The 12,850-nt window shown below is 58.6% G+C and overlaps 1 protein-coding gene across 1 annotated transcript in view; it reads right to left on the bottom strand.

Annotated features, from left to right (window-relative positions):
* Nucleotides 1-7,390: 7,390 nt before the first annotated feature.
* TTBK1 (tau tubulin kinase 1) overlaps nt 7,391-12,850 on the bottom strand; it is a 32,084-nt gene continuing 26,624 nt past the window's right edge. Inside the window, exons 13-14 of the mRNA XM_026507406.3 lie at nt 8,507-10,098; nt 7,391-7,781 (exon numbers count right to left, since the gene is read on the bottom strand). Coding sequence (XP_026363191.1) covers nt 7,391-7,781; nt 8,507-10,098 — 1,983 coding nt within the window. The remainder of the gene's footprint in view (nt 7,782-8,506; nt 10,099-12,850) is intronic.

Below are 12,850 nucleotides of genomic sequence, written 5' to 3'. Positions count from 1 at the left end.
CGGTAATGAGCGAGGTTATGCCACTTTGCGTTTAATGGTACATGGATGAGAAGGAATGCAGGAGATGCTACCTGGAGTTGATGAAAATGGGCTTGTGTCATGTGTCCCTCTGACCTATGGCCACATCCTCATGACCAGGCAGCCTCCCCTCCCCCAGCACCTCATCACCATGGGCAATGACATCTGCTAAGGACTTAAAACGTCATCCTGACCGTCGTTCAGTCTGGTGTTGGTCTCAGCTCTTATTCTGGCCTTGACTCCTGATTGGCCAGTGGGAAAATCTCAGCAGGCCCCAGAGTCTGATGATCAGAGGCCCACTCTCCACAATCCCACCCTGTTTCTTTTCTCCAGGGTCATCCCCAAGGGTCTCCCTCTACTAACAAAGCCCCCTCCAATGTCCTTGATCCCCTGGCCCCTCTCTAGCCCTTGACTGAGCAACCTCTCTGAAGTCACTTATTTCTCCATGCCCCTGTCCTCAGAGCTCTCTGGACCAAAAGACAGAAAAAAGAAAATTCTTTCTTGGGAAGTATGGAGAAGGTCGGCCAGGAGCTGGGCAGGTCCTCACCCATGGAGCGTCAGGTAGGCTCTGACAGCCGTGTTGGGCCTCAGGAGGGGAGTGCGCCTGGCAGGTCTCAGGCTTGGGGAGTGGGGAGGGCAGGGGTTCTCTGTAACCCTCTAAAGCTGTCCTCCTTGGCACAGACTAGCCCTGTCTCAGGCCTGGTCCCACCGCCTTTTACCCCTCTCTCTGCTCCTCGATCCACACCTGTAACCACCGCACTGAGCCACTTGCAGCTCTCACGCCTTCGCACCGGGCCCGCACTACTCCCTCTGCCAGGAATGTCCTCTCCTTGTCATCAGGCCAACTTCAGCTCGTCCTTCAAAATTCTAAGAGTCATATCCATCTGCGGGCCTTCCTTGAAGCTCCCCGGCTGGGCTGGGAGTCTCTGCCGGGTGCACACAGCACGTGCCAAGTAAAAGTTAATTTACAGCCGCCTCCTGGAGGGCCCGGTATCCTTTGTCTCAATTCTCAGATAATGGCCCATGTCTGGTACAGCTTCTGATGCGTGTGGAGCTCAGCAACAAAGAATTAGTTGAATGAATTCGTTGAAGAATTAGCTGAAGAATTAGTTGAATGAATGAATGATTGAAAGAATGCTAAATCATGAAAGAATAATCCATGGCATTCATTCTCAAAAATAACGAGAGAAATCAAAAATAGAGCAAGAGACCGTTTTTCATCTATTTAATTTCTCCGGGGATTTTCATAGCAGCAGACTTGCAGAGGTAAGCAAAGATGGGAGCCAGGATGTTCATTTTGACATTATTTGAAATAGTAAAAAGTTGGAAAGAATCTAATGAAAAATCAGCTGAGGGATGAATTTAATAAATTACGGAGCACTCATGCCGCGGACTGCGAGGGAGCCGTTGAAAGAACACGAGGATCCTCACGCATTACTGGCGGGAATGTAAAATGGTGCAACCACTGTGGAAATGTTTGGTAATTCCTCAAAATGTTAAACGTAGGATTACCAAATGACCCAGCAATTCTACTTCTAGGCATTTACCTGAGAGAAATGAAAACATACGACCAAACAAACACTTGTAAAAGAAAATTCATAGCAGCATTTTTCACGATAACCAAAAGTTGATTGACTGAGGAATGGATAAACAAAATATGGTCTATCCACAGAATGGAATATGATTCAGCCAGGAAAAGGAATGAAGTACTGATAAATACTAGAATATGGGTGAACCTTGAAAACAAAGCTAAGTGAAAGAAGGCAGTCCCAAAGAGTCATATATTGTATGAAATGTATTTTACGTATTATACGAAAGGTCCAAAATAGACAAATCTATATAGAAGCAGAAAGTAGGTTAGTGGCTGCCTCAGGCTGGAGGGGCTGGGGAGAAATGGGAGTGATTGCTAATGGGTGAGGAGTTTCTTTTGGGGGTGATAGAAATGTTCTAAAATTGATTGTGGTGATGGCCGCACTACTCTGTGAATATACTACAAACTGTTTTTTTTTAAGATTTTATTTATTTATTTGACAGATGGCGGGCACAAGCAGGGGGAGCGGCAGGCAGGGGGAGTAGCAGGCAGGGGGAGCTCAGTGGGGAGCAGGGAGCCCAATGCGGGACTCGATCCCAGGGCTCTGAGATCATGACCTGAGCGGAAGACAGACTGAGGCACCGAGGTGCCCTGGGAGAAAGCTATTGTTATTAACATAAAAAAGAAGTCACTGGGGCGCCTGGCTGGCTCAGTCGTAGAGCATGTGACTTGATCTCGGGCTTGTGAGTTTGAGCCCCACGTTGGGTATAGAGATTACTTAAAAAATAAAATCTTTAAGGGGCGCCCAGGTGGCTCAGTAGGTTGAGCATCTGACTCTTGGTTTCGGCCCAGGTCGTGATCTCATTGGTGGGGGGGTTGAGCCCCACGCTGAGTCCCCTGCTTGGGATCCCTGCTCAGCAAGGAGTCTGCTTGAGGATTCTCTCCCTCGGCCCCTCCCTCTACTTGCACACACTCAAGAGCACTCGCGCTCTCTCTCGAGCTCAAATAAATAAATAAAATCTTTAAACAAAATAAAATCTTTAAAAAAAAGAAAAGAAGAAGAAGCCATTCGCTGGAGTTGCCTCTAGATGACCAGATTCATGGATGGGGGATTTCCCGTTTTATTTTATACGCTGTTTGCATTTGCCTTTATACTATAAGTATGATCTGTTTTTGACTTTTTTTTAAGATTTTATTTATTTATTTGACACAGAGAGAGAGAGAACACAAGCAGGGGAGCGGCAGGCAGAGGCAGAGGGAGAAGCAGGCTCCCGGCTGAGCAGGAAGCCCCGATGCGGGGCTCCATCCAGAACCCTGAGATCATGACCTGAGCCGAAGGCAGACGCTTAACCACTAAACGATTGAGCCACCCAGGAGCCCCTTGACTTTTGTTTTTTAAGATTATTTATTTATTTAAGAGAGAGAGAGAGAGAGAAGCACACACACCCACATGTGCAGGGGTGGGGGTAAGAGGGGCAAAGGGGGAGGGAGAGAGAGAGTCTTAAGCAGACTCCCCACTGAGCACAGAGTCCCACTTGGGGTTTGATCTCAAGACCCTGAGATCACCACGTGAGTGGAAGCCAAGAGTCAGCCACTTAATCGACTGCGTCACGCAGGCGCCTCTGCTTTTGACATTTTTAAACAAGAAGGAAGCTGAAAGCACGCGCAGGCCCCACCGAAGGCTGGTAAAGCAGGACCTAGAGCACGCATGTTGGAAGCAAGGGGATCCCAGGAGGCAAGGGCAGGAACAGGAGACGGTTACACAGGCTCTGGAACGTCAGAGCTGCACCTGCGTGGTCTTCTCACAGGGAAAGCAGAACTCCGGAGCTAGGGCCGGTTTACTCCAATCCCAGGCAGAGCCAGGAGCGTGTCCTGGGACGGAAATGGTCTGTGTAGGGCCTAGGTGAAAATTTGACACCCGCTGAACGTAGGGTCCAAAAGGCAAAAGTTACAGCAAGCACCTTGCAGGAAAGCCTCCCTCCCCTCCGCCCCCCCGCAGCCCTCCTGCCTGAAGTCACCAGACACCTCTCACTCATCCAAACAGCTGCACATCAGGCACAGGCTTTCTCACGTAATCTTAGTCTTGGAGACCAGTCCTTGTAAGTGTATAAAAGTCTATACACTGCCTTCACCGTCCAGCCCACGGGGTCCCCATCGTACGGGAGGCTGTGCTGTACTAATCAGCCCCAGTCAGTGGACATTGAGATTGCTTCTGAACTTTTTTAAAAGAAGGCTCCATGCCCACCATGGGGCTTGAACCCACGACCCCAAGATCAAGATACCAGATGAGTTTGTGCCAGTCTAATGAAAAAGCTCCCATTTCCAGCCGTTTTGAGTGTGAGATCGCAGCGGAGGCTTTGTGGAGTTCTGTGCAGAACACTGCTACCAGTAACTTTGGACACATGGAATTTGGCAAGTCTACACAGCCATCTACAGGGTATGTTTCTCGAAGTGGAGAGGCTAGGTCATAGGCTACATTTAGAATTTCCATAGATGTTGCTAGAATAATGACCATCGTTTCTCTTTGCCTGTGAGCAGCTTAGCTTTATGGTTTTCCAAACACTCATTTGTGTCTGTTAACTTCGGGGCAATGAAAATTCCTCCTCCCTCCCTTTCCGCTGGCACAAAGCTAGACTCCGTCTCCAGCCCTTGGAGAGACAGCCAGGGGAGCTAAGAATATGCAGGCTTTGCGGTCAGAGACAGAGGGCAGCCCGCTATGACCCCATATCCGTCCTGTCCTCCGCTTCTGTTTCCATCTCTGTAGAGGCAATCTGCCTCCATGACAGTCCCCCCCCTACTCGCCCACCAATCTGCACTCTTCTTCCCTGCCCACCCCCAGGCCCAGGACCTGGGCTTTGCCCTCTTCCCCAAAGGAAGACGAGTCCAGGCCAACAGAACGAAAGGTCCACAGGCTTTTTAATGGTGTGATGGCTACTTCCCTTCCAAGACCCGATCTAATCATGACAGCGGCTTCCAGGGTGTCGGGGTTGGGGCGGAAAGGTGCAGGGTGGGCAGAGGCCATGCAGTGACTGGGAAGAGGTGGGGGAGGGTGTTACATTCTGTTTGGCGTGTAAACATTCTTCAGTGGCTTCCCTGGGGGAGGGGGAGGGCATCTCCCTGCCCTCCCCACTCCATGCCCGCCAGGGCTGACCCCCAGAGCTGAGAAGACTAAGCCAGGCCCCAGTGAGGGGCTGGGAAAGGGGGAGCCCATGTGCCGGAGGCACGGCCCTTCTCCTGCACCCGCCTCGTGCACAGTGTTGCTTGGGAGGGGAGGCATGTTCCGGGGTGAGCAGACCTGCATCTGAGCCAATGACACAGGCTGTGGTGATGGGGACGTGCTAGAGGGGTGAGGTGGTGGTGGAGGTGGTGGTGCGACACTCTTTTACAGGGAAGGGGTTCAGGACCAGGAGGGCTTGGTGGAGGGGATGGGTGCTCAAGGGGGAAGAGGCTGCGGCTGGGGGTGGGGACACTGGGAGGTGTGGTTCCCTCTGCCCTGGATCCTTCCTGGGGAGAGGAGCAGACTCAGTCCCCTGGTCCCCTCCCACACTAGCCCCTTCCCCTCCTCCCCCACCTCGGTGACATTCAATGACGCAGAGGCCTGAGGTCAGATGGGAGCCCTAGGGAGGTCTGGAATCCCAAGAGCAGACAGGGTTTTGCGTCTCTGCCCAGCTCCAGTGCTGGGTGAAGCTGGGGGGGTGGGATGGGCCTGGGGCTCTCTCAGGCTGCCCCCTTTTCCTCCCAACACCAAACCAGGGTGTTGTTGGTCCTGGGGCAGGGGTGAAGCTGGGGGCCCTACATTCACGGTTCGGTTGGTGGCAAGGAGCAGGCCCAGGACCCGGGCACCGGGGGTCATGCCCTGGTCCCCACCTGGCACGAGCTGATTGTCATTCGGAGAAGCTCTAGGTGGGAGGGAGTGGCCCCTCTTCCACCCCCTCTGCTGGACCCAGAGGGCAGTAGAGGCCTTGGGAGGGTCTTGGGTTGACAAAGAGGGCTCTGTCCGGAGAGGTTTCCTGAGTGTTCTGGGAGCTTCTGCGTCAGCATGAGATGGACCTCGAAGGCTGTCCACCCTGGAGTCCTCCCCTGGGCTGGTTTGCAGAGAAACCACACCTTGGTGTGGAAACAGCTGCCCAAGCCTGCTGACTCTCCAAGAGGGGCTTCGGCTGGCACCGCCAGGCTGCTTCCAGGGCCAACTTCCTCACGGGCATCCTTCTGAGCAATGGTGGCTGGTGCGGCCAGACCACGGGGGCGTCCTGGAGCCTTTCTTCCTCTTCCCCTGGTTGCCTTGCCTTGCTCTCTGGGACCCAGAGAAGAACAGAGGGGCCAGGCCAGGGGACAGAGGCTGAGCTTGCTGAGGAGGGAGGAGGCCTGCTGCGGACCTGTCCCAGCTAGACAGAGTTGGCTGTCCCTTCCGCGGCCAGTGTGCTGCTTGGCCCAGACGGAGGCAGTTGAGGCTCGTGATGAGGAGGGCTGAGCAATGCAGGAGCCAGACCCAGGAGGAAGCCTCATATCCGCTCATGGAGCAGCACAGCCCTCACCCTCTGCAGGGACAGCTCAGCTGCATGGGCTGGGGTTAGTACAAGAGGGGACAGGCTGAAGGGTTAGCTGGGGGAGAAGAGGACTTAGGCCGGACCCATCACACAAGAACACAATCTGGAAGTTAGAAGGGCCTTTCTGCCTTGAGTCCAGGGGCCAGCTGTCTGTCTGCTGTTTCTGCTCTCTCTGCCCACTGGAGGAGATGACGGTCTGATCCAGCCCACTCCCCACCCCCAAGAGGACAGAAAGGGTGACCTGGCCAGAACTGAGTCCCTGAATCTCTAAACGGCCAGTGCAGAGAAGATGAAAACCAGCCATTCTCCACCTCCACTGAACTCAGGAGAGAGGGAAGTCGGCTGAAACTGCAGCAGACAGGATTGAGGTTAGACGGCAAGAAGGAATTCCTGATGGTGAGGGTCCTGAGCACTAGATCAGGAGGCCAAGGGAAGGAGTGAAATGAGCCCAGGAAGGCAGTCCACACACACTCTATGATTCCCACTGAGGACCCACCCGAATTTATGGGGGGGGAGGACTTTGCACCCTAGGGGTGCAGGAGAGCAGCCCCCCAATCACCTGCCCACTGCCTCCCACAGGGGTGTCCAGGATGGAGCCGACTTTGGGGCCGGTCAGACCTGCCCCCTCACACCTGAGTAGACCAATGGCCCCTTGGTCCCAGCTCCCCAGCCCCAACCCCACAGCTGAGAAGAGGCCGTTTGGCCCCCCACAGCTCCCCGGACATCGGACATCGGACATCGTGGGGTTGGCCCCTGGGACGGGGGGGGGGGGGGGGGGGTAGGCTGGAACTTCCACTTCCGGAATTTGAGGCTGCAGTTCTAAGAGGGGGAGTGGGTGGGCTTGGGCGGAGAGAAGGCCGGGAGGAGGGAAAGGCGCCGCAGGAGATGTAAGCAGAGGTCCCTGGGGGAGCACGGAGAGCAGCAGAGGCCTGGCGGGTGAGGGGGGCGTCCCCGTGAGTGGAGTCCTCGGTGAAAAAGTGGCTGAGCCTTCCCCGGGGCGGTGGGTGAGCCTGCCTCACCCGAAGGGCGGCAAGGGGAGGGCAGGGGTCACGGAGAGGGGGCGGAGGACGGAGAGGCGGGCGCTCCCCCCGCGGCGCGGCGTCCCCCTCGGGCCGGGCCGGCGGGCGGGCGCGGCGAGTGCTGGCGCGCGTCCTCGCGGGTGCAGGCGGGAAGCTGGGGCCGCGGGTGGCGCGCGTCAGGCGCGTAAGGCTGTGCTGGGAGCTGTTTCAGTGTGGCCGGCGGCGGGCGGGGGGCCGGGGTGAGGGTGGGGGGCCGCGGAGAGCCGCGCGCGTCATTATCTGGCCCCGGCCCGGCCCTCCGCGACCCCCGCCCGGCCTTTGGTTGCTGCGCGCTGAGTCTGGAGTTTCCCTCTGGGTCCTTTCTTGGGGCCCCCGGGGGACGGGGTGCCGTCAGGCTGGGCCCGGGCCTGCGGGGCGCCCCGGGGCGGAGGCCCCGCGGGCCGGGCCTGGTGCGAGGGGGAGGAGCTCTCCTTGCGGGACAGGGACTGGCTCCGGGGGGACGCGCTGGGATGGCGCGGCGCGGCGGCGGCCGAGGGGCCTGGACTGCGCGGGGCGGGGGGCCTGGTGCAGGCTGCGGCTCTCCCCGGTCCCGGACCCCGGCCGGGGGGCTGTTTGGGGCGGAGGTCAGCAGCGACGGCCGACACTGGCGGCTTCTGCAGCTGGAGCCTGCGGGACGAGGGGAGGGGGCAGAAGGCAAGGGAAAAGAGGAGGGCAAAGAAAAAGGGAGAGACACTCTCAGATTCGCTGAGCACTGAGCCCTGGAGCCCTGCGTCTTCAGAGCTGGGCAAGGCTGTGGAGCCCATGGCACAGGTGGAGAAACCAGGGCCGATGCTCCGTCCTCCAGGGCAGGACCTCTAGGGGCCCCACGCTCCCGGGCTGCTCCCTGAGAGCTTGCTGCCTGCAGGCTTGCTTGGACGTCTCTGTTTCATCTTTAACATTCTCCTGGATTTTACATTCTACTCTATCCCAGTCCCCTGTTTACATTGGTATGAATAATGTTTTCTCCCAACTGCTCTGGTCTTTATCCTTTGGCTGCAAATGATTCACGGCACGCTAGACGCTGTGTGCGAGCCTCACGTGCCCCCATTAACCTTTCCCAAGCTTGGCCTCCCTGGCTCCCCTCGGGCCCCCATTAACCTTTCCCAAGCTTGGCCTCCCTGGCTCCCCTCTGGACATGTTCACCGTAGCCACTCCCGTGAGCCCAGTGACAGGGCTGGAACCCGAGTCAGCAGAGACACTCGGCTGGAGGGGTGGTGACCAGGAGGAGGTGTAGCCGAGGGTCCCTCCTTCATCCTCACTAGGCCCTGACCTTGGCCCTGGGGAAGCTCCTGGTGGCGGAGGCCTTCTGGGGTCGCCCCCTGGCCACCCCGGGGCTGGCAGCGGTTTCTCACCTGCTGGTGATGGCTGTGTCGGGTGCGGGGGCGCCGTGGGGTCTGCCGGTGGACTGCTGCTGGGCTGCGGCCGGCGTGGCCATGCGGATGCTGATGGGGCGGGGAATCCGGCTCCGGGAGGCAGCTGCGCGCCCGGCCTTCCTGGGGGCGGTGGGCTCCGAGGCCGGCGCGTCCTCCTCGGAGCCCGTGCCTGAGAGTGTCTCCGAGGCCGGGCGCTGCTCCTCACTGGAGGAGGACGAGGCCCCAGAGGCCAGCCTCAACAGCAGGCGGCCCTGCCTCTTCTCCATCACCAGCCGCGCCAGGTCCTGCTGTGGCCGGGCCCTCTTGCCCCACCGCTCTTTGGCCGACAGGGAGCCCGAGGGCTCCGAGCCTGTGTCCTCCTCAGACAGCAGGACAGGGATCCGGCTCCTGGGGCGAGGGCCTGCCATGGCATGGCGACTGGGGGAGATGGTGGCCAGTTTCTCGGGGCTTGGCTCCAGCGGGGATGCTGGGGCCGGCCCATTGGCAAGGGCTGGGCCGTTGGGCAATGAGTCTGTGGCCACCTCCAAGGGGGTGTCCCCAGAGGGGCCGGACAGAGCACGGCTCTCCAGCCCTGCCTGGGCGATGCCGTTCTCCAGGGGCACAGAGGCCCCCTCCTCCACGGCCCTCCCGTCAGAGGGCGCCTCCAGGCCCAGCTCTCCCCCAGCGCCCAGCTCCTCAGGCCGGGAGGCTTGTCCACCGGAAGACATGACATTGAGGTGGGTTTTCTCCGCAATGTGCACAAAGGTCCTCTCAACTTTGGTGAAGGGTGAGGAGGTGACTGCCACTCCTCCTGCCCCTGTGGTCACTGCCCCGGCCCCTGGCCCTGGCCCGGGTCCGGGGGGCTTGGGCTCAGACTTGAGGACAGAGGACAGGGTGCCCGGCTCAGACACGTCCAGCTGGCTGCCGGTGGGCTGGGGCCGCTCTTGCTGAGGAGTGAGGGCAGCCAGAGTGCCCAGGTCAGGGTCGGGGGCCAGGTCGGCAGTGACGGGCGACTTCTTCATGTCGCCAGGGGAGACAAGCACCAGCGTTTTGGAGCCCTCCTCAGGCTCCAGGTCCCCGTCGGCCATGGAGGCCCGGCCCCTGGACTCCTTCTGGTCGTCAGCCAGCAGCGTGGATGGGGCACCCTCCTGACTCCGGTCAGTGCTCCTCTCACTCCCATCACTGCTGGAGCCACTGCGAGGCCCCAGCACCTCCCCTAGAGCCACTGCCTCCTCCTCCTCCTCCTCCTCCTCCTCCTCTTCCTCTTCCTCCTCTTCCTCCTCTTCCTCCTCCTCCTCTTCCTCCTCCTCCTCTTCCTCCTCTTCCTCCTCCTCCTCTTCCTCCTCTTCCTCCTCCTCCTCTTCTTCCTCCTCCTCTTCCTCCTTCCCATTAGCTTGAGGCTGAACAGGAGCCAGTGGGACCTGGGGGGTGGTGAGCAGCATGTGGGAGAAGCCCACCCTCCGGACCCTGTTGAGCAACCGAGCCCGTTCTCTGTAATCAGAGAGGTCTTTCTTGAAGTCCTGGTAGGGCAGGCTCAGAGGCACAGCTCGCGGGAGACCATTGACCTCAAACGGGGGCGCCACGGAGAACACCTGCAAGGAGCACACACAGGGACTTGCTGATGTCACCCGCCCCGCTGGGCCCCATGAGACGGGACAGCACCCACAGGCTGGGAGGCCCACGTGTCTAGGCGCATGCGCCAGAGTGTGTGCTCCGTGAGGATGGGCACTGGGGCTGTTCGCTCATTGCTCTATCCCCCATGGCCTAGAAGGGTCCCTGGCACCTAGCGAGCGCTCAGGAAATCTCTAAGGACCGAGTGCATGCTCCAGTTCCCCGGAGGCCCCGATCCTGGCAGCTTTTCCGTCTCCCGTCTCCCGCCTCCTGTCGCCCTCCTCCCCCCTGCGAACCCAGAGCCAGCTCTGGCTCAGTCAGCAGAAGACAGTGACAGCCGCAGGGCATCAGAGCCACCGCGTGGATCACCTCTCCCTTTGACAGAGGAAACTAGGTCCAGAGAGGCCGCCAGGGCCATCAGAGCCTGTGCGGGACCAGGGCAAAGTTCGGCTGTCCTCCACACCCCAGAATGCAGGCTGGACCCCTGGAGCTCCAGCCCCCCTCCCCCCTGCCCCTTCCTGGCCTGTTGCTCAGGAATGGTCCAGCCCTCTCCGGGTGTGCTTTGAGTCCACACTTCCTCCAGGAATTCACAGCCGGCTTATGAAGGGCGGTTGCTTTCCACTTGATTAAGTTTTCGCCCTTTGAAGGTTTGGGCAGGGCCCTTGGCAATGTGATGCCTGTTCTTGGTTTTCTGGACTCCTGCCACGTCTCCCTTTAGCCTCCTTCCTTCCAGACTAGAAAGGCCTGATCACCCTGTCAGGACCTCAGGGCTTGCATCGTCTCCAGCTCTGCACTTGTCAACACGCGCACACGCACGCACACACCCATCTCCAGGCACCCCCAGTGCACCAGGCCCCATCGGGGCTGACACGGCTTCGTTTCGGGTGGGGATGGTGCTGACGGCGTCCAGTGCTTTGTGGGCCTTTCTGAACATGCTGGGCCTTGTCTTCCTAAACACAGCCCACCCAGCTCAGAAGCCTCAGAGACCTGACCCCTCCAACAGCTTCAGCTGCCATCCAGACCACTTCACTGAGACCCTCTCCTCTGGCCCGGCCCTGGATCCCTTTAGAAAAGCCCCATCCCTAGGATGGACCCTCTGCTCACAGTGTCCACGTTAGATGATCACAGCTGGAACCCTCTCTCCTTCCATCTCAAAGCCCTCCCCTTCTGTTACACGGCGGGGAGGGGGAATGAGCACTGAAATCAGGCAGCAGCGACAAGGTCAGATTAGGACACAGGCCTGGAGAGAGCCACTGGCACGGCCACCTCACAAAGCACATCAGCCAAGGGGGCTCAGAAGTCCAAACTCTTTCCATCGCCTCACTGGCCTCCCACTCTCCCATGCAGGGAAACCTGGGACCCTCTGCCCTTTAGCAGGAAGCGCCATGGACCTCAGAGTGAGAACAGCTTTGCCTTAAGGATCACTGACGAGCCCACCAGGGGCATCTGGACCTGCTGGGTTTTCTATTTCAGAATCCCTCCACCACCAATCCCTTCTGGCTTCTTGTTGGGGAGGGCAGGCCTGGGCTCAAGTTCCTCCCTCCTCGGAGGGTGGGAAGTCCTCCTTCGCCTTTTTCCAGCCTCTCCTGAATGCCCGTGCCCAGCGAAATTCATCCATTTGCCCATGCCGCCCTGTGCTCATTCAGTCGGCTGGCGATCCCTAGACAGCCTCTGCGTGCTTGGTCCAGTAGGCTTGCAGACACCACAGGAGGAGTGACACTCCCCCTTTCCAGCTCAGACGGCAGCAAGTGTACTGGGTGTCAGTCAGCCAGGGGCAATCAGGGCCTGGGGGAACTCGCACTGTCCTACTCCCTTCCCAAGGCATCGGCCTTTATGATTCCAATTTCCGTATTGTGGTTCTCCAGCGTGGCTTGGCGCAGCATTATCTGGGGTGCTTCTTAAACCTACAGAGCCCTGGGGCGCCTGGGTGGCACAGCGGTTGAGCGTCTGCCTTCGGCTCAGGGCGTGATCCCAATGTTTTGGGATCGAGCCCCACATCAGGCTTCTCCGCTATGAGCCTGCTTCTTCCTCTCCCACTCCCCCTGCTTGTGTTCCCTCTCTCGCTGGCTGTCGAATAAATAAATAAAATCTTAAAAAAAAAAAAAAACCTACAGAGCCCTGAGTCCTACCCTCCCTGCCCCCAGATTCTGTAGGTCAGAGATGAGGCCCAGAAATCTCTCTGTTTTGAAGCTCCCTGGTGATTCTGATGGTGTTTGGCCAAAGGTGGATGCGGTAAGGGAGAATCATGAAGGAGGGGAGGCCACTAGAGGTGAGACCCTCCAAGAGAATGAAAGCCCTAGCCCTCCCCTTGCCTCCACTGAGCCCAGACCCAAAGGCTGTGGCCTCACCAACTTCAGAGCCCAGCCAAGTTCATGTTTACTCCAGTCAGCAGGATAAGTGGAGGGAGGCGGGTGGACCAGCCTCCGATCTTCTCCTGCCACCAAAACTGGGTTCTGCTCAGCCTTGACGTGTCTGACACCAGCGGCTCGGGACCCCAGGGGCGGGTTAGTCCACATTCCCCCATTCCCCAGACAGAGCACAGAGAGCGGCTGTCCTGCTCGGACCCTGGCCAAGCCCACACACCGCACACTGCACTTCAGCCCACAGTCCCAAGGTCAAAGAAGGGGAGCTATTGAGTGACCAAAGCTGCAGGATGGGCCATGACCCCTCCCCCTCCCTGGCAAGCCTCTCACAGCAGTGCTCCCCTTCCTCTCCCCTCAGCAGCCACCCGGG

Source organism: Ursus arctos, unplaced genomic scaffold (genome assembly GCF_023065955.2).
Source record: "Ursus arctos isolate Adak ecotype North America unplaced genomic scaffold, UrsArc2.0 scaffold_29, whole genome shotgun sequence".
Classification (NCBI taxonomy): Eukaryota; Metazoa; Chordata; class Mammalia; order Carnivora; family Ursidae; genus Ursus; species Ursus arctos.
Note: the sequence above shows the minus strand (reverse complement) of the source record. Positions and strands in the feature narration are given on the sequence as shown.